This window comes from Temnothorax longispinosus, chromosome 4, assembly GCF_030848805.1.
Source record: "Temnothorax longispinosus isolate EJ_2023e chromosome 4, Tlon_JGU_v1, whole genome shotgun sequence".
In the NCBI taxonomy this organism is placed as follows: domain Eukaryota; kingdom Metazoa; phylum Arthropoda; class Insecta; order Hymenoptera; family Formicidae; genus Temnothorax; species Temnothorax longispinosus.
In genome coordinates, this window is record NC_092361.1 from 18,511,589 (window position 1) to 18,538,711 (window position 27,123).

Sequence of the window (27,123 nt, forward strand, 5' to 3'; positions counted from 1 at the left end):
GAGCCAAAATGTCTAAGTTATAACTTTGTATTGTATCAGTAATTAAAAGTTACATAACGTTAACTCACGCACAATTAACCGCGATTCTCAAACCCCATGCACCTTTTCCTTGTTACAATAAAATTGCTTATATATTTTTTTATGACATAATAAAAACAAAGTGCTCACCGAGAAAAATTCACTGTGCAAAATCCCACGTAATTATATTCTGATTAGTACACGTAGAACTGCAATTAATTGAATTTTGTTTTTATAATTTAAGAGTAAAAAATTATTGATTAATTAAAATTAACCGTTATGTGGTTTTATTCTTTTTAGAGCGCAAAATTGGGCATAAAGCAATTCTTTTTCGTATATTTTGATTGTGTTCGTGATAGTCGCATACGTGCACGTAGGTCGATGAAGAAATAAACGCTTGTCGTCCCACCCTAAGTAAGCTGCTTTTTCCCCGCGACTCAATATCCGCATACGTAGCGTCATTACGCGCGCCGACGGGAGATAATTCGGCGGGCGCTGAACTCGGATATTATTTTCCTGCGCTACCGCGAAACAGCATCGTAAATTAGCGTCGGACGAGCGCGCGCGGCCGAAAACGAGCGGAGCGCGAGCCGCGAGCGTTGCCACGCCGGGTCACCGGTTATGCAAAATGCGGCAAATGCCCAGGATTAATTAGTTCCTTTTTTTCTCTGTTACGCGCTTACATACTCCGCGCAAGCAAGCCGCGTTGGAGCGGCAGTGAAGGAACGAGGCTTTTCACGGAGGAGTGATAAAACGGGCGAGTCGGCAAAAGGGTGGCTCTGTTTCTCCATGGGCATACTCGTGTATCGCGTGCGCGTGTTCGTGTGCGCGTGGGCAGCCGTGCACATCCACTAATTTAAATTGCCGTTTCGCTCTCAAGTATTCCTAGGAGTAATCAAGCTCCGGTCGGCCCAGACGGAAAAGGCCATCCATACGCTGCAACGCGCTCTCCGGGGCAACCCTTCTAATTATTTTTCGTGAGTACAGAATTATGCCCGAACATCCGGGCTAACGCGTGGCGGCCGTTCCCCTCTCTCTTCCGTTCCCTCGTATCCCTCTTCGGACCCTCGTGGATCTATATGATACAGTCGAGTGTATGGCGCAGTGCCACCGGATTTCATCGCTAACATTTGCGGTAGCGTTGGTAATTCGCTTGCGCTCCGTAGTATTTCAGAATGTAACTCCGTAGCGCAACCGTGTCTATATATTTAATGTACCTGAAGCTTTGTGTGATGTACATATATTTCACGTTGCAGAAAGTTTCTGCAACGTGGATATAAGGAAACTGAGGATAACTACGTATATAGGGCATAAGTGTATATGATACTCTTGTACTTCTTTAACGAAACTGTTTGTGTTGTGCGCTTCTAGTCTCATATAAATACCTTCACTCAGCTCATATTTATGATATATTAAACCCTCTCTCGTACAACGGAATGGGAACGCGGACTATTTGCAATTAGCCGATGCGCGAATTCGCTCAAGTACCAACAACAAATTCAAAGAGCAGATTTCGCTATAATATATCATACCTTAAATATTACAAGAGTTGAAAATGCAAACGTAAAATGTAATTATTTAAGATATAAAAATCTTTTGTTATAAACAAGAATTACTTTGCAATTTGATTTTACTATCGCGCGTCTTACATTACACATCTAAATATAAAAAAATTTTATATTAAACGTATTCAATTTTATAGTTGTTCTTCATCTTACAATAATAATGGTTAGAGTTTTTCTAACATTATTGTTATTGATAAAAACATAAAGTCAAAAAATATAAAAAAAAATTTATTCATGTATGTAATCTCACGTACATATATTGCGTCATACATTTCATAAATTGATATATTATATATTGCATTTCTAGAATTTTAAAAAAATTTACGTCACATTATTTATTCCTCTTTTAATAATCTCCATACATTTTTTACAGATTTTATAATTTTATTGGATTTATCACAATACAATATTATATATTATACCGCTTGTGAATTTATTAAAAATACTTTTTTAATAGTACGATAAGGCATAATATTGTACGTTTTATATGAGTTGATTTGCATAGATAATAATTAATAAGAGGTAAATCTCGAAACGCTGACGCCACGATGAGTTTTGGTTTATGTTCCAACAATCTCACCCTTGAAGCAATATCAACCATTACATTACACACGTTTACGATGCATCTATGTATCAATGTTCACGCGAATCTGTGTGAGATATGTGAATACCGTCACGATCCTAATTAAGACCCGATAATTTTGGCGCCTACCATAAACGCAAATATATGGCTGATAACGCACGTGCGCGTTTATGTGCGCTATCCGGCCGAATCGCGATGCAGGCTCGGAGCATAAGGTGTTAACTAGATATCGCTCTGATATTGCTCCTGTGATCTGACAGAGATTGCAATTTAATAATCCTGCACGTACAGAAAGAGCTAAATACAGATCGAGTATTTTTTTTAGTTAAATTTAAAAATATACTATGTTGTTTTCATGAGAAAGAATTTTAATTGAAAAGTTTGGTATATTTTAACATATCTTTCTGATACTCATTTATATGTACATATATTTCTATGGTAAAATAGTTTTAAAAATTACATTTTTACAATATTATTTTTTTAAATAACAATATCAATTTCTTGTTTATTATTTTTATAAAAATCATTACAATAAAATTATTAGATATAGTTATTTCGATTGCTATAAAAGTGATAAAAGTAATCACGGTGTGTAAAGGGTAAAAAATATATTTTGCAACTGGAGAAGTCTTTTCCTCCAAGATAGCATGATGTCAGGTCACAGGGCACTGTTATCATCCCTCATTGAATGCCCAGCATCCGTATAAAGACTATTCTCTTCTACCGGCTGCGTCTGACATCTCGAGGATCTATATTTCTGGCGGAACCATCCATCTTTGGACCGTTCAGGTGACTAACGTGGAATATATTGTACTTCGCGCTACATTTGGGAGCCTTGATGCATCGTTCCGTTGCTTCCATTCCGTAGGCGAAATTTTCGGAATTACATAATTATAATCGCGAAGGAAATTTTTTTTCTGACTCCTACGTGTACGTAAAGTTTATAGGAGCAAATGCGCTCGCGCGTAATGGTGTGAGACACCAACAGATATTGAATTGTAGATACATGATGCATACAAATAATTCGCACAGCAATGTATAGATATGCGCCGTTACGATCCTTTCTTTTTTATATCCGATCCTAAAAATAAAAATTGTAAAATATTTTACACAAAATTTAAATTTTATATGGGGGTTGCGATAGAGAGAGCGACTCGATGAATATCCACTCTAGCACATTCGCGTATGTATGGCTCCAAAAAAAAAAGATATGCAGGAGATACACGCAACCTCACTACATTTCCCTTTTTAGGCGGATTTTTTTTGGCATTGGCTATTACTCACAGCGATTCTTCATCGCTCCTTAATATTAAATTTAATTTTGAATATGTCGATTTTGGAAATTAAAATACATATGAAAATAACTTAGTTATTTATCACTTATTCTGCTATCAGAGAGAGAGAGAGAGAGAGAGAGAGAGAGAGAGAGACGTATAACTCATAAGAAATAATTAAATATCAGTAATCAAAATTATACGAGCTCACACTCGGGTTCGCCGCATATCTGCAAAATAATTAGGCGTACATCGAAATAGCGAGATTATATTCTCCGCCGTGCGCAAAGGTTGCACTTCTGATGAATTTGCAATTCATATAATTGCACACTACACCCACCCACACACGCGCGCGCGCGCACTCACAAAATTCAGCGCTGATAGTATATCATCGCTCGCGAATATAGGTATATAATCCCGCCGTTGTATCTCGTCGCAAAGGCAAATGGTTCAAAAGCCGCCATTATTCGTCGCTGGCGCGGATCAGAGTCGGAACTACCGCGGCTTAATATCTCGGAAAGGGATAAAATTGGAAATCCGCACGACGCGGAACGAGAGAAAATGTCAGGGTAGCGTCGAGGGAGGGGCGCGCGAGATGCCAGAAACGTTTGCTTCACGTGCGGATAGCGGCGATGACAGTGTCAAGAATGTCACTGTCTGACGCCCCGCGGGATAAAGCGGGAAAACGGCGGTGAGGAAAGCAGAAAGGCGCGGAAGAAGATGGTTTTGCTCGCAAATAGATATTGCGCGCGCCGCGTACAAAAGCCATGCGTCCGCGAGCGGGAATCGACACCGGTCCCCTCTCCATTTTCGCGGAATAGACCGCGTTCGCTTCCTCGACAATAGAATAACATCCGAGTTTACGTTTGTGTGATCCTAATCGCCCCGCCGGATGTTTTCCCGTTGAATTACGGAGCTCTGTATCGTCCATGTTGTATCATCGATAACATTTTACGTCGAAACTGCGATTTCGGTCGATTGATTTACTGTTGCATCGCATTGCAATAAGCAACAAGCAAAAAAGAAGAGCTAGATTATAATTTCAAAAATTAATAGTTAAAATTATAGTAAAGAAATAACGCTTTTAACTTTTTTTACATTATTAATTTTTCACTGTTATCAATTAATTCCTTATATTAATTTCTAATTTATATTAATATTTTTAAGTAAATTGTCTCTCTCCATTGATACTTACCTATTTTCTCAAAATAACTCATTTTCTTGGAGACAATAACAAGATATTAACAGAATTAAAATAGATATGTATTTGAATAAACCATATTCCAATATTTGAATATTTTTGTGTTATTTACACGTGTAAGTATGATTGATACGATAAATATATTTCGAGCGAATTTCATCAATGAAAAATACGAACTCATCGGAGCTGAATATACAGCTACGTGTTCATATCAAACTTTAGCTACCTAGCTGCCAGAAATTCTTCATTTTCATTATTAAAAAACGAAATGCATCAGATTCTAACAATATCGAAAAACTGCATACGGAAAATTAAAAAAGGTATTTTACACATATCTGATCGCAAAGTTATTTATTTCTGCTTTATCGTCAAGCGCTTGCATCGTCATTATGCAGAGAACAAGCGTGTCTACATAGTAGTTCTTTCGTTCTTATCGCGATGGCAAAATGTAAGAGAATACCTCTCCCTCTACGTTCTACCGCATTCTCTCGTTCGCGCGCGCAGGTGTAATCTAGCATCCATTTACAACGCGGAGACAAGGCTACCGTGTTAAGATGAAAAAAAAAACGTATGTAAAGTAGGGTTCGCTCTCCGGGAAAACCGGCTCGCAGCTACAACGTGCGGTTGGGCGACCGCGCGCGAACAAAACGATCTCTGTTTAGACCCGTGTCAGTGATCTTCAAAAGCCGGGACAAACGTCGTCTCCGCGGAAAGGAAGAATATTACGTCGAAATTGTACAGAATGCAAAATACATGAAATATCCGGCGCGCCGCGCGTCGGTGAGGTAAGGGTGTTCGCGACAAGGGACGGGAGTAATTAAATTCGAGTGTAAACGCTTTGAGTATCGACGTTTACGTAATTGTTTCCAAGAATAACAAACGAACTTCTTGGTGGCGGCCGCCGTGGTTCCGCGCTTTCGAGCTTTCGATGATTGCGCTCGCCTTTCGCGGAAAGATAAAGAGAAAGCGAGATAGATTGAATTAGAAAGAGAGAGGAAGAGAGAGAGAGAGAGAGAGAGAGAATTATCCCGGGGGGAAGTAATTTAGTCGGACCGAGCAGTTATCGGTACAAATAAACTCACATCGGCGCTCGAGCTTTATTCACATCGTGAGGATCGCTGTAAAGCGGACTAAGTCGCGATACCTTGCGCTGTGTTACATTTAAAAAAAGAATGACAAGTATATGGCGAACGTGACTTTCGTCGACGAAACTCAAATAATTTTTCAACCTCTATATACGGTTCAGTTCGTTAAAACGGGAGAACGAAGTAAGATATACGTGTTTTATCAGAGAACGTATATGTACGTTACATCGATGATACGTTGAATTATGAAGGAGATATAATGGCAGATAATCTGTTGAGCGATGCACCGAAGATATTAACGGTGATTTACGCCGTGAAATAACAATAATAACAAATACGAATAATGCGCAGTGCATTAACCATCGGCGTTGTCAAGATAATTGCGAGAAATGTATAAAGATACATACGATGCAATACGTAATCCGAATCTTCGAGCTTTAGTAGTAATCCCGACTGTTTGTCAAGTACATACGTATAAGCTAAATATACATTTTCATCTTTCACCGTAATATTGCATGCGTATATCCTATATATAATATATACACTGCAAATTCAAGTATTATTTTTACACGCATAAACGTCTAAAAATGATACATTAAACTAAAGCTCTTTTTACTTTATATGTTTCTTTATATGTATATTAAATTACGTTATTTAACGTGTTTAATCGTATTAAATTAAAAGTTAATACGTTCAATCGTGTTAAATGACGTTATTTGAAACGGCAAGAAACGTGTAAGTAGAGCTTCAGCTAAAATAACCCACTTGGATTTGCAGTGTAGTCGTCTGAATAATCAGGATGTGCTTTTGCATTAATTAGTTCGGATTACAGAGGTTGCATTGTAAATTAATTATGTTTTCGAGCAACCCAAAATATCCTGTTATTCTAAAATAAATCTGAATTAATATCAACAGAGAATTGGGGGAATTGGGCCGCGTGAGACGCGTATATCGTGAGACTTTGCATTTCTCATTTCCACTCTCAAGCCTTCTCTCGGGTGTCAAAATGGAGAATCGCACAAAAGGGAAGCGTTGTACGCGCGTCGGACAAGAAAATGCAAAAATATCGAGGCATCGAGACGGAGCGCGAAAGCGTGACAGAACGGAACGAGAGTTCCGCGCGTAAGTCACCGGTGACAGGCCGAGAACAGCGTCACCGCCCGGAACGACGCGAGAGATAAAGAGAATACCGCGTTAAACGAGACACGGTGAAACGAGAGGACGGTGAAGGGACGCGCAAGAAGCGCGATAAGAAGAGGAAGAAACGGCAGAAGAAGGAGACGAAAAAGGAGAAGAGGCGAAGGAGCGGTTAAGCCACTAACTGGATATTGCGCAGTGGCGCAAACAAAAACCACCCAACCCCCAACCGCAAGCCACCACCACCACCGTCTCGCCATCGTCGTCGCCGTCGCGAGGAAGTCTTCCCTGCGAACTCTTCTTCACCACACCCTCCTATCCCGTCCCGTCCCTGGTCCCATCCAGCCCCAACTCAACGTCGACCGGGATGAGCGCCGCTATCTCCCCGCAAAACATATAAACTTGGGCAACAGAAGGCAAGAAACTTAATTCAGTGGAAAATACACAACAGATAAAGCTGCTTTCAGACGTGCCGGTGAAAGGAGCGAACGTCGTTGCTCGCGCGATGGCTGGCGATGCTTTCAGCGGCGATGCGCTAAATGAAGCCGACCGCCAAAGGGCCGCTCGACCACTTCCCGTCTCGTTGCTAGCCACTCGCTTTAATGTCCGGGAAATAATCGTAAATATTTTCCATGTCAGCTCCGACGACATACCCCTCGGTTTTTCCGCTTCGGCCGATATCCAGTGTACGCAGGGCGGCTCTCCCCTCCCTCTCCCTTTCTCCCCCCCTCTCTCTCTCTCTCTCTCTCTGAAAAATTTATTGAAATTATGGTGATGTGAAGGCCACGTATGTGTCAATGCTTGTAATCCGATCGAACGGCACTGTCATTGATATAACATGTAACATATCGACGTATGACTCACGTCTACGGATATTTCTGAACGTATGACAAAACTAAAGATGTTTTTAGACATAGGAGTATACAAGTTGAAAGAGAATTTTCTTTTTTAGTTCCCATCATATTGAGGAGAAAATGCTTGTTAGTATAAAAGCTTTTTGCAACATATTTCACAGATTAAAATACTGCTATATGAGTTCTATTGATTCTAAAATACCTATCTGCCTTAAAATGGCGTAAATCTAAGAATAACAAGATTTTAATTTAATATGTAATAATAGAAGATTTTTAGCTACATTAAAAACATAATAAAATAATAATAATAATAATGTCGATATTAATAAGGCAACCCTTCGCATGTCCAAATATTAGCTGATCGTGATCATAGATATATTATACGAAGCGTAAAATGCCACTTCACATCAGACAAGTGAACCCTAAGGGACATAGGCAAAGCCAGCCATATTTGGGGCGGAAAAACAGCGGTCTCGCTACGCTAATGTTGCGCGCCACAGCGTTGCTGTGTGAAAAGCTGCATCAGTAGAGCCAGTAATTTGTAAAGAACCGCATCTATAATGATTATTATATGAAATTACCGTTTAAGCGGATAGCTTCAATATTTTCCGTGAGTAATTCACATTATCATTTCTCGAGCGAACCGCGTGCTAATAAACAGGAACTCCTTTTTCTCTCCTATGTTTTATACTTTAAACTTAATTATCGCTCAGATGCATTTATGCCTCACGTTCCATTTCCCAAAATGCTACAAGATATATTTAGAAAACTTTGTGTGCCAGTTTTTGCACCTACGGGATCTTAAATGTCGTTTAAAAGTCTCGGCGTTTTAAATCACCATGTTATTGTTCAAGATCCTGATAAATTTTCTCAACGTTGCGTGGCTGCGAAATTCTTTCTCATCTCATATACTTACCTCTGCCAATGCGTTCTAACTTCATCATACGGTATTTCTGAAATCGATCGCGCTCGCCGAGACGGAGCGCGCACGTAGACGAGCGCCGTTCCTAGCGCTCGACGACGAATTCTATTTACGGTCTGATTCGCTTATTCAGTCTTATTGGCGCTGGCACGAGACTCTCCCAGACGGCCAGGGCACGAAGTGGAGTACCTCGCGAAGGGAGCCCGCGAAGCGTGCGCAAGGAAAATATACGAAATGTTTCATTTATCCTGGTCTGGGTGCGTCGCGCGTTCCGGCGTACTGGCTCGCTTATAATGTTAGACCCAACGCGGTTAAACTCACGCAAAATTACGTCCAGAATTCATGCGAAGCGCAAGCACGAAACTCGAGCCAGCACCGCCGCATCTTGTTGCCCCGCAGATATTGTTACTCATGTGGATACACTAAATAAATTAAAGCGCTTCAGAAACAGCGGCGAGCCGTAATAAGTTAATCACCTCGCTCGGAGCTTGCAGCGCTGTGCCAACTAATGTAATTAAATGATCGAGATAGCGTTTCCCTTCTCTCGTCGGAAAGGGCCAGAATCTTGGGCAAGGACTTGTGGTCGAGTACGCCGAGATATTCACGGAAGCTCAAGCGACGTAGGTAATGGCGATTGCGGAAAAGGTATTGTACACGACGCTCGTGGTATAATTGCAATCGGTAGAAATGACACGAGCGTGAAGAGTCACAACAATTCTCTAGAGTCTAGCCCGTCAATAAGGGAATATCATCGTGAAACACATACCGATCACTCCAATATCTCCGACCCTTCCGTCGTACTTCAAAGCTTTCACGTTTTACGTTACGCACCGCACCACATCGTATTACATCTCGTCTTATGGTGCATCCACATCGATACTCAAAGCACACATTGCCTTACATGAAAGGATATCATTAAAATAATGTCTGAATATATTTGAATCGTTGCTCTCTTTGCAGGAAACTGCAGACGCGATTATCTGAATTTAATATATTTAAATACATAATACTATATCTACTTTCTGCCTGTAATCTAATAAGCAAAGATGATTCACGCATTTACCGTTGATGCTGTATGACTTGCGAAAACATACGTATAAATGATTATACACGGCATGAAGCGAACAAGAGACGAAAACACTCATCGTATCGGAAAATCTTGCGAGGATGTGGATGCACCATTATGATTTTCCGGCGACGTCGAAACGTGCTTTTCTCTCACACAAGCGTACAAGTTTATTCGTACAAAGGACGTGGCCGGGATATACACAGGCGCACTCACGAGATCAAAGTCGAGACAGAATTTTGCTTCAGGGGTCTTTAACTCGACGTTATGCGGAGATCGAAGAGTCCACATTGTACATGCAAAACGCGTATAGCCGTGTAGTAAAAATGCGGGCGAAAGTTGGAAAAGTAGAATCCACACATTGCCTTTGTGCAGTCGTCATCTATTTGTCACGGTTATATAAATGGCGTTCTTTATTTGTGTATGGCTTTATGCGTAAAAATGTATAAAAGCATTGATAATACCCGTGTTCGCCAATTAATACCTAATAGCTCAAATAGCTGATGATAGCACATCCTTTATTTGCGTTCACGTATTGTTACTAAAATTACTTTACTTATAAAAATATAAAGAGAGCAATAAATAGAGACATGTATCAAAATATTTCAAAAACTGACGTAAAAAGTTATATGTGTATATATAAAAGAATACTTTTTTCTACGTGGAAATCGAGAAATGTTAATAATAAATCAATTTCTTCTGTACTCAAAGTATAGGATGAAAATCAAAGTTACAATTTATTTTCCAACTTATATAATTATACCTATAACAAATATAGATCGCTTCTGACGAGATGTTTGATAAGGTAACAAAAAATTTTTTTTGGAATTGAGATTATTTTGTGAGATAACGCAGCAAATTTTTACTGATAAAGGAATGACAATAAAAATTATTCCGCTTGCGTTCGCACCCTTCAAATATCAACATTAACGCGACGTTTACGACATACTATCAAGAAGTTCACGCTAACTATGCTCTTCTGCGCTTACAAACCTAAAGTTTGTTCCATGAAAAGCTCGTTTCGCGCCAAGGAAATCCTTATTGTCGATATTGCTTTCGATAATGAGTTTTTACGTCACTCTAGCATCATTTGGTGTGCTCAAACGAGGTAAAATACCATATCGACACTATTGCATTAACTCGTTACTATCGCGTAAATGGTTGCTCTGTATTTTAAAACTAATAGAATATTTTTCCTTCATTCTGCGTTCATAAAAAAAAAAGGATTGACAAGTTGGTGGGAATAAAAAAAGTTTTATATAACAACGTGATACCACGTCTCCTTACATTATCGCCGTTGCATTATTTTACGGAATGCCGTTAAAAAGTTTGCCCCAGTTTGTCGCGTTGCGCTCATGGCACAAAAAAACTTTTCTTTTTATTAAAACCCATTATAGTATTATAAAACAAGTTTGATTATAGGCAGTGGGTTTTTAGAACGCGGGACATCTCTTCCGGAAGAAAATGTTTTCTTATAGATATTAAGTTTAAGAGTTTCCAAATAACGTCGTCGCGTACTTCTACATAAAAGTCCATAGAGAGAAAGGTATTGCATAGCATGGACCTCTATCAAAGGTAAAGAACATAAAAGCCACCCTCTCTTCGTCGAGATAGAGATTGGCACTCGCGATTGATACACGCATGCTTGATTTTCACTTGTTCTTTGAAGAGTTCTCTGCCTAGGTCACCTCCTTGTCGCGAATGAATCGTACCCGTGACTGTCGGGAAATTGTCCAAGTTCTCTTCGAAATTTTCGAACCGACATAATACGTCGAGCGTGAGATTTCATTGCGTGAGAAAGAGCCGTGGAACTGTACGACGTAGGCGACGCGACGTGCCGAACATCGTCGTCGTCGACGAGACCTCGAACATTTTCCGTTCGGGTTCCCCGAGGGTGACCGCTCGTCGTATATAATTCATGAAAATACTTGGCCCGGTATATTGCGACCGATAAAATTGTTTTGTCTTTACAGGGAACACAGCTAACGGTCGTCGGATGGAGAGCTCCAACCCTACATCCGCGCACGTGGGGATCGAGTTTGCGGATACGTCCGATCCATTATCTGACGGTACCCCGCATCCGTGCGCAGCCCCCGACGATCGATCTTACTATCGTGCTATCTCGGTAGGCTAACAAGGAGCTCCTATCGGAATCATGCCCCGGGATGAAATGGTGCGAGTCATGCGAAATAATGAAATAAAGCCGATAGGTCGCTTAATTCAACACAGTTTCGTTTACATTGTCCGACAGATATCGCCGACGAATTATTTGATCGGCAATTAACCAAATTTGAGAATGATTCTCTGATATCGCGAAGAATTTGTCCAGCTAAAATTATTTTTAGATCATACATCAATAAACGTAAAATTATCATATGATATCAATGTTTGTAATTTGCATACTGTCTGCGAGGATTTCCGTAGTAAACCGCTTCAGTAAACCGACAATTCGATTTAATTTGCATGAAATGTTGTAAATTACTATGTACTTCCCTCACTTTATACATATATGATATATAGTATATCTCATTAAATATAACTGCTTTATAAAATTGAGTATCAGAACCACAATATGATACAGATATAAAATTTAGGTAATATAAATATGCAGCTGCTACATATTGCAATATCTTGTATGTGATAAATAAATATAATATTCATACACATACACACATATATGATATACATAGATCTAATATCATTATAGTAGATATATGAACATGTAATACGATAATAGTGGTAATACGATATAACATTTTATAAATAAATATATATGTGAGAGTCTTAAGAATTTCTTTAAAATTTAAATTTTTATAAAAATTAAGCAGTGTCATTTATACATAGATTTACAAATAGGAATAGATGACAATAGACAAATAGACAGTCCGAACCGGTTAGAACCATTATCGAAGAGCAGGTTTGGGCAAGCGATCACGTGCGGTCACGTGGACCAGATAGCGGTTCACGAATCATTGAACATAGAGCCATTGAGCGAGAACCTGATGTATAATCTACGGTATTACTCCAACTCACATGTGTCGATTCCTAACGACACACTAGTGATCATCATCCTTTAAGGAATAACTAAATGTACCCGTGACGACTGAATTTCTTAACGCAAAAATTATAACGGAAATAGAAAAATATATAATCAACTTATGTTCGTCAACATGTTCTAAGAAAAAAATCTGTAGTTACATATTCTTATCACATTCTTGTTGTTAACTATGTAAAGTAGCATCTTAAAAATTTGCGAAATAATTATGTATTTAAATTAAGGAAATGATTTATTCGCGGTATATATTAATTTTGCTTGCATATTAATTTTTGTTTGCAATTGCCTTGTCTATCAGCTACTGTTTATTTTTTGTCGTATTATAGTATGTTGAATAAAGTTATTGTTATTATCATATGTTTCTTTAAATTATCTCCTTTAAAAAAATCTCTATATATGTCGATATTAATCAGCACCACTCGTAATAGAAGCATAAATCTGAATGTATCACGCATTGGAAAGTATAATTTCGCGATGATACATCATCCTCAAGAGCTTATCTTATGCGTTAATTATTAATGAAGCTATTATGAATAAAGAACGGAAATTGAAGAACAAGGTTTTAAGTGTTGCATATTAGCATTTCTTGCTTCTTATTTTTACTTTTTATTATTACATATTTGATTATCATATTTTTGTTTTATAATTCATTATTATATAATTTCTTTATTAGTTAGTAAATATTTATGTAATAATACACGTATTATGTAAATATATTCATTATTATATAATTTATTTATTATATAATAAACATATATGTTTTTATTTATTAAGTCGTATAATTCCAAATAATGCAGGATTTTGCGGCGAACTTTTACACAGGATCGGAGCGTATTTCACATCGCGCTGGTCGAAATGACAGTTTTTGAACAATGTTACGTTTTTATATGGGGCAAAGCGTGATATTTACGATGTCCATTCTATTTTCATGGAAATCAGGTCGCGCAATCCTTCATCATAAGTCGGAAAGTTTTAATTACGGTACGGATAATGATGACAAACGATGCGTAATACGTATGCAATATCGGTGTCACCGCAAGGAGAGAATATGTTCACAGTCAGCCATTTGTATGTCTGCTCAGGACAAGACGCATTGATGGTTGATTGATACCCCACCTAGTTCAATATTTATCGAATTGATGCTCTCTGATTGACATCGGGCTTTTGGAAATTTATAGTGTGAAGCGAATAAAATTCTCTATTTTTACGCAACACACACGTGGACAATATTGGACATGAAATAATAATGTCAGCGTATGATGAAATTAGTTCCAATGACGATGAATCAAAAAGATTTTCAACAATCAAGTCCATTTTGTCCATAAAACTTTGTTAAATTTAATAGAAAAATAAAAATGCAGCTTAAAATTATAAGAGCAGCTTTTAAAATAATCTTTGTACGGCAGAATCGTTTTAAAATAGAGAGTAGATAGTTTCTCTATATACAAAAAAAAATCAGGGAATACTTAGTTTGACTTATGATTTTATATGTTGTGTAATTATATAACTTTTATATCTAACAAGATATTTTTTATTGTGTTAAACTTTGTATCATAGATCTTTCTCACCTGGAAAGATAGAATAAGAAATAACAGGTTAGCTTGATAAATACGAGAAACTACATAGTCGGGATTTAAGTTCAACGGAAATTGTAGAAACACGAGCATACACGTGTAATGGGGGGTTGAAGAAGGGGAAAAGGCAGGATTCTTTCCACGATGTTCGTGATCGCTTGTACTCGCGGGCAGTGATTAGGAGCGATGCGTGAAACGTTCGTAACGTTAATGAAAGAAGAGATCGCCGGTACGTGACGTGCCATTTCCACTCGCGGTCAGATCAAGCGGAGAATTTTATCCTCTGTAGCGATTGTTCTCGCCCGATCCGACGTGACGGCGTTTATTGGATCGATACACGGTCTCTCTTCTTCTCGGCGTTAATAATAAAAAGCATCGGCTGATATTATCCGCTGGATGGCGGCGGACTGCGCGGGCTGCTGGCACCTCTTGATAGTATAAAAAATGGCATCCGTGGCCAGCAACGCGGCTACGTGACGTGAGAGTAATTACCAGCAGCCGCGTGAACACATACGCAATACTGAGGATGCGATGGTGCAGCGCATCTACATATTGGTACGAAAAACGTTTCAAAGGCGATCGTTAAGCATCTCCTCCTCCTCATCTAGCACATCACATGGAACAGCGCATCGCATGGAATTCTATCTTCAAGTTTAAATAAAAGATTTAAAATATATTCCAATTATTCTAATGGAGTGTGCAATTGTTAGATTGCTATCTAAAACAAGCTTTTCAAAGGTAAATTGACTTGACAATTTAGATTTGTTAATTAAAGCTCTTAAAAAAAAAAAAATTTTAGAAAACGCAAACTATACCGTACATACATCGTATGAGTACACGCAATTATAGTTTGTTATCTAAGCATTTATATAAACGGACACGTAATTTTAATGTGATTATGTAATAAAAGGACACAGATTCTATATTCTTGCGTAACATACTGAATACTTATTATGAGAAAATATTTACAGTTCAATTCGATTGTAATTTGCATATGGCAAACATTTCGAGTGAAATATAGACGGCATATCTCTGATTCACTCACCGGTTAATTTTAGATTGCTATCCGAACAAAATAATAAGGATATTATAACGACCATGATCTCAACGAGATAAGATTTCTTATCTGTTCGATGTTGAACTTGTACATTCATCTTTCTCGACATTTTACTTTATTAGAATATAATTCATTGGAGAGAACTCTAGATTGACAAATGCTTAAGCGTATTTTGTATCATGTCGAGCAATGATATATTAAATAAGATGAAATTATGAAGGTACGATTGTAAAACTATTATTTGGCAAATTTTTCATTTAATATTTCTGATAAAATTGTTTAAATAAAAATTTTGAATGTACCTGCATTAATATAAGTATCCATTAAAAATTTTTTGCAGCATTTAAATTGAATTTCTCATAAAATAATACGTATCTTTGTAAAACCGTGAATTATAACAATTTACAAATTAATAAATTTAAACGTTTTATATTTCTTTGCGGATGAATTGAATTTATTCGTACCTTTTTCACAGAAATTATGGACTCCAGTACAATAGGCTCTATTAAATAAAATATGAATCTATTGTTCCAATTTTATTATGCATTTATATAAAAAATTTATATTATTAACAAAAATCTCGATAAATTGCATATTGCTCTATTAATATTACTATTACTTCCGCATCAACCTTTTATTTAAAATGTCAATTAATCATCAAAGGTTTAGACGCAATATACTTTGTGATAAATCAATACTTTCGACAGAAAAAGATCTGAAATTATAATACTAAAGTAAATATTAAAGAAGTTAGTGATCGTTTGTCGAATCTAAGCACCTCATAGCAGTATTTAACGTTGTGAATATGAATTTAAAATTCGTTATCAAGACTGAATTGTAAAAAGAACTTTATGTTTCCTCAGTAGCTCTCAGAAATTGTCAATGATAAACCGGAAACGGTTTTCGATGTCTACCAGCTATTGAACGATCGTCATTGTCTAAATTGTCAATGATAAACCGTAAACGGTTTTCGATGTCTATCAGCTATTGAACGATCGTCATTGTCTACATTGACATAGAAAAGTATTTGTATGTTATTCCTCGATGATAGGATAAGTTGTTCGTCAATTTTCGTATGATTCGTTCATTTCAGCCGGGTCTATCGCTGTAAAAGCCGTAGAACTACTACCGTAGCTACTCACTTAGCTAATTCTTACGGTCTCACGTACCATAAGCTGACGCGGCTGAAAATGATGAGTCTGAGATTTGAGATTACACACGTACCGAGGAACACGTTTCGAGTTATGGCGTTGAATATGAAACGCTCCCTTCGCGTTGAATTTATGAAAAGGAATTAATTTGCGCGATATGGTCGACAGAGTCGCGAGGATCACAAAAAAGTCGCGATGACATTAATGATGCGAACGAAAGAAATAGAGTAAAACATAATTAATTATTAATAAGAAGATACCTATAAGATGATGCTCATAAAGATTTTTGACAATTAATTATGCAACTATCTGTAAAACTAAATTTAAAATATCAAAATGCTTTATGCATATACCTATATTTATACATGTTTATATACACATCTGCATAAAATATATTTGCATAAAATACATCTACATAAAATATATTAATATAAAATATTGAGAAAATTACAGTGAATAATTGACCGTGATATATCTATTTTGTATACATCTCAAGGTACAATGTCACGGGTAAGACGTGCCTGTGATAAAGTCTTTGAAATATTCCACTATTCCGTAGAAATCACATGCAATGTCTCTTATGCGTTGTTTTCTAGGTAGTATTATTTGATTCCGAATTAAACACTTGCGTCAGAAAAGTCTACTACTACTTAATTAATCACATGTGCTCTTATCAGCGGTATTTACGTTATCAGACCCCCAATGAGCAATAATCTAACAAGAGAAAAGCTGAAAATGTATGAAGATAATTTACGAGAAAGATAAAAACGTTGAGGAAATGTCACGTGAAAAAAAGGTATTTTCATGGAATTTTAATTTTATAATATAATCCACTTTTATAAAATATTATAAAAAGTATAATACTTGTCATATAAAACTGCGTATATCATGTGTTTTATGACATACAAAAAAACGTGTTCTTTATCAATACATGTACGTCATCACACAGCACTAATTCTTTTCGTCTTGACAAGATCCGTGGACTTTTATTATATCTAATAAATCTATTTTTATTGCTTCTCTTATTGTATTAATTGAACAGTCATAAAATCATTTTGTGTCTACTGCAGTTTATTTAATGCGACAAAGAACCATATTAACCATAATAACAAGTATAATAATTAGATATATAAAATTACATTAGATATATAGAATACATTATATGTATATATATATATATATTTTTTTTAGATAAAATTAAATTAATTAAAAACTATAAAATCTTCCGGAGTGTAGTCACATTTAGATAATTAGCGTATTACTCTTTTTTCTCATTGTCTAAAGGAACAAGATGAATATATGTGTCATACTAAAAAAAGAGTTTCTACAAACTGCAGGGAAATAACGGAAGATGAAACAAATAATCTTACGTAAGCTGTTGTCACTGTCGACAGATAGAAATCTGCGAGTTAATATGATGCGATTCTTTGTGGAGCCAAGCATGAGATTTGATAACGTGAAGATATAAATACGTTCGCCGACTGTCGGTTGAACAGTATAGTTTTAGTTAACAGACGGTTTCACACAATTAATTTTACAAGATGCGGATTTCACTTCCTGTGCTTCTGTGCCTTACTTTGGCTGCCTGCAGAAACATAGACTATCAGGATGACTTTGCCATGGGTGAACGACAAGAAGGCGATTACCTCATTTCTAATAGAACTATTTTCAAGGTAAATTTCACTACTTCAATCGCAGTTATTCCCTGTATACGTTGAATTCGTAACAATATATCTTAGAATCTTATACAAGTCAGATTTTAATTACAAAAAAAAAAATTCAGAAACTTTATGACTATACTTTTATTGACATAAACAAATGTTACAATCAGATCTCGTAGATATTAAAAGTAATGCATTCTATATGTTAAATCTTATCTGATATGTCTTAAATTTGCTGTTTAAATTTAATTTAACTTTATATCGTAATTTGTCACCAATTTACTTAAAACATTAGTAAGACAAAATAATGGTAAGACAAAATACTAGAGCACTATGCACAGCTACATTCACTTTATCAATTTATTCGTGAATTTTATCGCTGATTGATTTCCAGATATTTAAACTTAACCAAATAATGACATTCATGTCTACCAATAATATTATTAATACTATTAATTCCTATTTATATATTATAGCCTCCCATTCCTTGGAAACCCATGAAAGCAACGATCGGTGTAAGTGCCCCAAAAAATGGATATCTCACTTTTGTTAAAATCACAAATTTAAGAGATCAACAGACAAAAGTTATACCAATGAGACTTAGTCAAACAAAAGTAGTAATGCTCGTAATAGGAAAGCGCGGGGAAGGAATGCTTGTACGCGTGGAAGGTTATGCAAAAAGCATTTTAACAACACCTGCTCCAAGCACGACTACTACTGAACCTAATGATGAAGACAACAGCAAATCTAGTAGCGAAGAAAGTAAAAGCACATCTGAAAGTAGCGAAGAAAGTAAAAGCACATCTGAAAATAGCGAAGAAAGTAAAAGTACATCTAAAAGTAGCGAAGAAAACAATGGCGATGGAAACAACGCATCCAACAACGGAAATGGAAATAATTCAGCTGAAGGTGGCGATGGAGGAAATAGCGCACCCAATGCTGGGGATGGAAATAACAACTCAGCAGAAGGTGGCGATGGAGAAAATAGCGCACCCGATACTGGAGATGGAAACAGCAATTCAGCCGAAAGGGGCGATGGAGGAAATAGCGCACCCGATGCTGGGGATGGAAACAACAATTCAGCTGAAGGTAGCGATGGAGGAAATAGCGCACCCAATGCTGGGGATGGAAACAACAATTCAGCTGAAGGTAGCGATGGAGGAAATAGCGCACCCAATGCTGGGGATGGAAACAACAATTCAGCCGAAGGTGGCGATAGAGGAAATAGCGCACCCGATGCTGGGGATGGAAACAACAACTCAGCCGAAGGTGGCGATGGAGGAAACAGCGCACCCAATGCTGGGGATGGAAACAACAATTCAGCCGAAGGTGGCGATGGAGAAAATAGCGCACCCAATGCTGGGGATGGAAACAACAATTCAGCCGAAGGTGGCGATGGAGAAAATAGCGCACCCAATGCTGGGGATGGAAACAACAATTCAGCCGAAGGTGGCGGTGGAGGAAACAGCGCACCCGATGCCGAGGATGAAGACAACTCAGCCGAAGGTGGCGATGGAGGAAATAACGCACCCGATACTGGAGATGGAAACAGCAATTCAGCCGAAAGGGGCGATGGAGGAAATAGCGCACCCAATGGTGGGGATGGAAACAACAATTCAGCCGAAGGTGGCGATGGAGGAAATAGCGCACCCAATGCTGGGGATGGAAATAACAACTCAGCCGAAGGTGGCGATGGAGGAAACAGCGCACCCAATGCTGGGGATGGAAACAACAATTCAGCCGAAGGTGACGATGGAGGTAATAGCGCACCCAATGCTGAGGATGAAAACAACAACTCAGCCGAAGCTGGCGATGGAGGAAACAGCGCACCCAATGCTGGGGATGGAAACAACAATTCAGCCGAAGGTGACGATGGAGGAAACAGCGCACCCAATGCTGGGGATGGAAACAACTCAGCCGAAGGTGGCGATGGAGGAAACAGCGCACCCGATGCCGGGGATGGAAACAACAATTCAGCCGAAGGTGGCGATGGAGGAAATAGCGCACCCAATGCTGGGGATGGAAACAACAATTCAGCCGAAGGTGGCGATGGAGGAAACAGCGCACCCAATGGTGGGGATGGAAACAACAATTCAGCCGAAGCTGGCGATGGAGGAAACAGCGCACCCGATGCCGGGGATGGAAATAACAACTCAGCCGAAGGTGGCGATGGAGGAAACAGCGCACCCGATGCCGGGGATGGAAACAACAATTCGGCCGAAGGTGGCGGTGGAGGAAACAGCGCACCCGATGCCGGGGATGGAAACAACAATTCGGCCGAGGGTGGCGATGGAGGAAATAGCGCACCCAATGGTGGGGATGGAAACAACAATTCGGCCGAAGGTGGCGGTGGAGAAAACAGCGCACCCGATGCCGGGGATGGAAACAACAATTCGGCCGAGGGTGGCGATGGAGGAAATAGCGCACCCAATGGTGGGGATGGAAACAACAACTCAGCCGAAGGTGGCGATGGAGGAAACAGCGCACCTGATGCCGGGGATGGAAACAACAACTCAGCCGAAGGTGGCGATGGAGAAAACAGCGCACCCAATCCTGGGGATGGAAACAACAATTCAGCCGAAGGTGACGATGGAGGAAACAGCGCACCCAATGCTGGGGATGGAAACAACTCAGCCGAAGGTGGCGATGGAGGAAACAGCGCACCCGATGCCGGGGATGGAAACAACAATTCGGCCGAGGGTGGCGATGGAGGAAATAGCGCACCCAATGGTGGGGATGGAAACAACAATTCAGCCGAAGGTGGCGATGGAGGAAACAGCGCACCCGATGCCGGGGATGGAAACAACAATTCGGCCGAAGGTGGCGATGGAGGAAACAGCGCACCCGACGCCGGGGATGGAAACAACAATTCCGCCGAAGGTGGCGATGGAGGAAATAGCGCACCCAATGCTGGGGATAAAAATAACAACTCAGCCGAAGGTGGCGATGGAGAAAACAGCGCACCCAATGGTGGGAATGGAAATAACAACTCAGCCGAAGGTGGCGATGGAGGAAACAACGCACCCGATGCTGGGGATGGAAACAACTCAGCCGAAGGTGGCGATGGAGGAAACAGCGCACCCGATGCCGGTGATGAAGACAACAACTCAGCCGAAGGTGGCGATGGAGGAAACAGCGCACCTGATGCCGGGGATGGAAACAACAACTCAGCCGAAGGTGGCGATGGAGAAAACAGCGCACCCAATCCTGGGGATGGAAACAACAATTCAGCCGAAAATGGCGATGGAGGAAACAGCGCACCCAATGCTGGGGATGGAACCAACTCAGCCGAAGGTGGCGATCGAGGAAACAGCGCACCCGATGCCGGGGATGGAAACAACAATTCGGCCGAGGGTGGCGATGGAGGAAATAGCACACCCAATGGTGGGGATGGAAACAACAATTCAGCCGAAGGTGGCGATGGAGGAAACAGCGCACCCGATGCCGGGGATGGAAACAACAATTCGGCCGAAGGTGGCGATGGAGGAAATAGCGCACCCGACGCCGGGGATGGAAACAACAATTCCGCCGAAGGTGGCGATGGAGGAAATAGCGCACCCAATGCTGGGGATAAAAATAACAACTCAGCCGAAGGTGGCGATGGAGAAAACAGCGCACCCAATGGTGGGAATGGAAATAACAACTCAGCCGAAGGTGGCAATGAGGGAAATAGCGCACCCGATACCGGGGATGGAAATAAAAACTCAGCCGAAGGTGGTGATGGAGAAAACAACGCACCCGATGCCGGGAATGGAAACAACAATTCGGCCGAAGATGGAGATGGAGAAAACAGCGCACCCAATACCGAGGATGGAAACAACAATTCAGCCGGAGATGATGGAGAAAACAACGCATCCAATGCAGGTGATGGAAACAATAACTCAGCCGAAGGTGGCGATGGAGGAAACAACGCACCCGATGCTGGTGACGGAAACAACAATTCAGCCGAAGGTGGTGATGGAGAAAACAATGCACCCAATGCCGGAGATGGAAATAACAACTCGGCCGAAGGTAAAGATGAAGAAAACAACAATGGAGCACCCGATGCTGGAGATGAAAATAACAGCGCACCAAATGATGAAAAAGAAAACAACGGTGCACCCGAAGCTGGAGAAGAAAATAACAATGAATCCAATGCGGCCGATGGAAACAACAGCATTCCCGATTCTGGAGATGGAAACAGCGCCGAGGGTGGCGATGGAAATAATGCCGCAACCGAGGATGGCAATGGAAACAATAACGCACCCGAAGATGACAGCGGAAACAATAACGCAACCGATGATGATGATGGAAACAACAGCGCACCCGTTGGCAACGAAGACAACACGCCTGACGATAATGACAATGAAGACAACAGTACAGTTAATAATGACAATAAAAACAACAGCACACCTGATAATGGCAATGGCGACGACGACAACAATAACAATCCTGTTATTGTCGTAACGATATAGAAGCTTAGATGATTAATTAATTAATAATTTGGACTGAAAAAATTCTGCCGAAAGGCATCTAATTTAAAATCAGAATATGTAACAGTTATGATATGTATTCTTACATGTACATAAATATAATATAAAGACAACATTGCATTTGACAATGTATTATTTGATTAATATGTGTTGTGTGTTGATTGTAAGTAATTATAAGTAAGAATATACAAATATATAAATGTTAATTATTTTACATTATTCTGTGCATCTCTGTACCATTCGAATATTGATATGTAGCGTACAAATTCTAAAAGTACTGTATTTTGGAAAATTTGAAGCATTTTAAACATTAATTACATCTTATAAACTTTGCGTACACTAGTTTACATAATATCAAAGTTAAATACTCTGCTGATGTATAATTTATTTCGCTTCTATTGGAGAATATTACAGTTCAAAAAATACCTCAATTAGACATACCCTTTCCTATAACATGCATTATTAACTTCTGTATTTCTCCCCACCATTATAGATTTCCGGAGATGCGAAGAACGTCGCGACATTGCCGAATGCGACTAACGAAATGAGATTATCATCGCGGCTTATGTATTTCAGGAATCATCGGTTCCGTGACGTGAAATATAATTTAGCAGGCTTGAGAATTCTAAGCACACACACACACACACACACACACACACACACACACACAGACCTTTCGTGGGTAACGCGTTTCCACATGATGCTCCCTCAGCGACGGTTTAGGGGTGCATCGCACGTAAGCCACCGCTGTTACTTGATTCGCTTCATCTTCCACGACCGGCTTAGAGAGGGATAGAGACTTTTATCTTACCTCCCCTTCTTTTTTTTTATCCTACCTTCGAGCTCGTGGAACTCCGCTCGTGAAAATTGTACTCCAATTTAGTAAGATTCGATTTGTATGGGTGGTTGCGTCCGCGATATCAGACCGGGGTATCGAGTACAGAAAGGCGCGGATTTTTGATAGCGTCGATTGCGATGGATAGTATTACATATCCATCGTATCTGTGAATGTTTGTCGTGTATTCAAAAGATTAATATATCAGTATTTGCCAGATGGCTCTACTCTTTAAGAATGTGAATAAATGTGCCTTGCATGTATCGTCCAAGCATGTTACATGCAGCAGAGATCTTTCGTGTCTTCGCGTATCATGAAGATCAGAATCATTATACATATGTATGATACATGAAACGAACTTCGGGCAATTTCATGCAAGCATGATTTAAGACGCAATAACTTATGCATTCGAAATTTAACGCAAGGTATAAGGAACCAAATATTTTGCCAAAACTATCTGTGATGTTAAATAAATTGCTTTCAAGCTTTCTTCATATAATCAAATATGGATCTTAGTAATATCAATCAAAAATTTTATTTTGTATAAAAGTATAAAATAATTTTTTATAGCTAATACTTCAGATTTCTTTTATATAGCATCATTTATATGTGTATATAAATAAAACACAAAAATTATTAACAAAATGATTCATATAAACAACAAAAAACAGTGTTGCAAGTATACTTAAATACGTTATAATAAACTTAAATAGCAAAAAATTGTAAATGGCGTATGGTGCCTTTGTAATCACCAAGCAGCTGTGTTGCAGAAATTTCGGTCGTTTAACCGTGTATTATAACGTAACGAATGAGAAAGCGTATCTGAGATGGCTTGGAGAGCTTACTGACCAAGTCTCCGGACCACGCACATTACTCCAAATACGCACCTGATAATCGTCTCAAACTCCAACTGTATCGAAGCAGATGTGCGCACACATGCATGTGCGCGTACACGCGTGACATCTCAACGTTAACGCATGTATACGCCGCGGCATTAGTACGTGCTCGAAGATAAGGACGCAAATCTCTGGGCTTAATGTCGCACTAATTAAACGAGCACGTCCTATCGGAATGAGATTATAAGATTAATTCAAGCTCGAACGTTTTTGACGCGCATTAAATATTTTCAGTTTCCATCGTTGATTAGATAGTATTTCTTCGATGAATCCCATCCTTTTTTTTATCTTCAGACTGAGGGAAAAGTGAGAAATAAACGAGGCTCGCAAGAGCATCAGATTTCAACGGAATAAACGAGTTTCGCTGGGTGATATTAAGTTTAACCTCGTACAGCAGAATATAATAAATTTCGTAGCTAGAAGTTTGATATAATAACGTAATTGTACGCAGCATCAATATCTCATTATACATGTATTTATTCTTTCTCGTTAAGTCTATTCATGTAACGCGTTTGCCGTACGCATTGTAAGTGACTTTTCGTCGCATTAGTATTCCTCCGGCGTGATACTTCTACTGATCCTGTGCGGCAGACATTATTTCCACAAACGATATACTTGAAATGTACTGTATGTCAAACAGAAGGCGTTGCGAGAGGCTTGATTCATCTTTTTCACGCCCGGCGCAGCGCGGTCTGTAATTCTTCTATACGGCGGAAGCGTACTTATCTGATCTGATGATATCCAAGCTTGGACGTATCTGTAGATACGTTATACGAGGAAACGAGAACTACCACAGTATCATCCTTTCCACATCTTTACCTTATCCTGAAGTAATGATGTCATATCTCGACATTTCATCAGAACGAACAAGAAGACGAATTAATTGAATGGGCGCCATTGACTTGGCTTTTCCCTTGAATATACACAGCGCGCGCGTATGGACTTCTTAAAAAAAATAAGAACATTTATAACCAACGAATGCATTATTAAAAACTAATGAGAAAACAAGCGTATAAAATTAGAAATAAATATTTCTGTAATTTATAATAATTTATATTATAATAATCTTTTTTTTTAACTAAATATTTAGGCATGCATATTTAAGATAAATATTATTTCGATTTTTAGATTTAACGCGCAATCAATTATAGATTAGAATTCATATGTCATATCCTCTATAATATTCTACGAATCACTGAAGAATCTATCATTATATAGTATTCATAGTCGATCCCATTCATTGCGGAGAAAGATTAATTTGTCAAGTAAGATTGTATAGATAGAGTTTTTATTTCTATATCAAATTAGTTACTAATTCTAAGGTTGCATTTTATATAGATAGATTTTTAAATGGTACAAATAAATAATACATCAATTGATTCAGTATAAAGATAATACTGAAATAGTAATCCTGAGATAAACAAAATCTCTCGCGATATCATTCAAATCACGTTCAATTAACGATTAATTATTACATATTAGATGTGCTCAATTGACCAGATAATCGGTAATTATAGGCTATACATTTCTAAAAAGCGTACATTACAGAATAATTATAGATTCATAATGTAATTGTAATTAAACATCAAATAATGATCGATTATAAATACCTTTATTCATTTATATATTAATTATTTATCAAAGATTGTAAAATATGAGTGCGAAAAAGCCAGATATGTTTGTTAAAGAATATATCTCTCAGGAACATCGAGCAAACACGATAAAATATTTGCATCGATTATACGCGCGTCAATTTTCCTTCATGAGCAAACTCTAATCTTCAAACGTGTATGCCAAGAGATACCGTTTATATTAAATTCGTAAACTCCGCGAGCCTCTTCCGTGAGAATCCCTGAAAACTTTAGAAACAGCGGCTTTTTAATCTTGCCTCTGCTAACAACCAACCAGATTATTACATTTTCAATTAAATCACGCCGACCGTCATTTGCATGCCGCCTAATGCACCCAATGTAATAAAGGATAAAATGTACTTTGCGTATCGCGAGCCTTTTGCCTACTTGTTTAACGCGTGATACATACGGCAAATTTACAAAGAGTTATGAGATGTACAAGAAAACATTTTGATACACACTAGTAATGCGAAGGGTTTATTATTAAGTTTGGCAAATTAAGCTCGAGCCTATCAAACGTGTTTGCGAAACGATTGCGACGATACAGGAGACAATTACATGGCGCAAACGGTAAACGCATGTGCAAACTGGTTTGTTGGACGAAAACAGTTGTCCATCAAAACAATTACACGGGCGTAAAGCGTCGCGCGACTTTTTGCTCGATCGGAAAATATTAATGAAACCAAAGCCCCCATCGTTGAACCTTTGCGCTCCTGTACAATACGTTCCCATCTCGACGCACGGTTCAATGCGCGAGCTGTCGAACCGAAAGATTTTAATTATTACTGTCGGCTCTCCCCCGTTCGTACGCTTGAAGCCAGATATAATGACGAAATTAAATAAAACGTCATTCGCGCGCCATGCGATTAATTACTGACCGGCGGAAGAGAGCGCCGGAAAAAAATGTTGGAGAGGAAAGAGCGCGCCGGTTAATTATGATCGTATGTACAAACAGCGTGTACGACCTTTCTACACTTTCGGAGGGGAACGGTCTCGTTATCCTCCATTTAAACGTAAATTCGTTATATGCAAGATCGCTATAACGTGATCATTTATTGGACGAATCAGGCCGCATCCGCGTTTCCA

At 38.8% G+C, this 27,123-nt stretch overlaps 1 protein-coding gene and 1 long non-coding RNA gene across 4 annotated transcripts in view; both read left to right on the plus strand.

The window, feature by feature from the left end:
* LOC139812197 (uncharacterized) overlaps positions 1–13,307 on the plus strand; it is a 56,356-nt gene extending 43,049 nt beyond the window's left edge. The window contains exon 3 of the long non-coding RNA XR_011731831.1: positions 11,679–13,307. This is a non-coding gene — a long non-coding RNA (uncharacterized lncRNA). The remainder of the gene's footprint in view (positions 1–11,678) is intronic.
* A 4,716-nt stretch (positions 13,308–18,023) lies between these two features.
* LOC139812191 (uncharacterized) lies at positions 18,024–22,889 on the plus strand. 3 transcript variants are annotated; one of them, XM_071776847.1, is made up of 3 exons: positions 18,024–18,215; positions 18,680–21,083; positions 21,144–22,889. In XM_071776847.1, exons 1-3 carry the CDS (start codon positions 18,084–18,086, stop codon positions 22,655–22,657), a joined length of 4,050 nt encoding a protein of 1,349 aa, XP_071632948.1. In that variant the 5' UTR covers positions 18,024–18,083; the 3' UTR covers positions 22,658–22,889. The 3 variants fall into 3 exon arrangements, with proteins under 3 accessions (XP_071632948.1, XP_071632949.1, XP_071632947.1); XM_071776848.1 differs by having other exon boundaries at positions 18,680–20,843; positions 21,204–22,889; XM_071776846.1 differs by having other exon boundaries at positions 18,680–22,889.
* Positions 22,890–27,123: the final 4,234 nt, after the last annotated feature.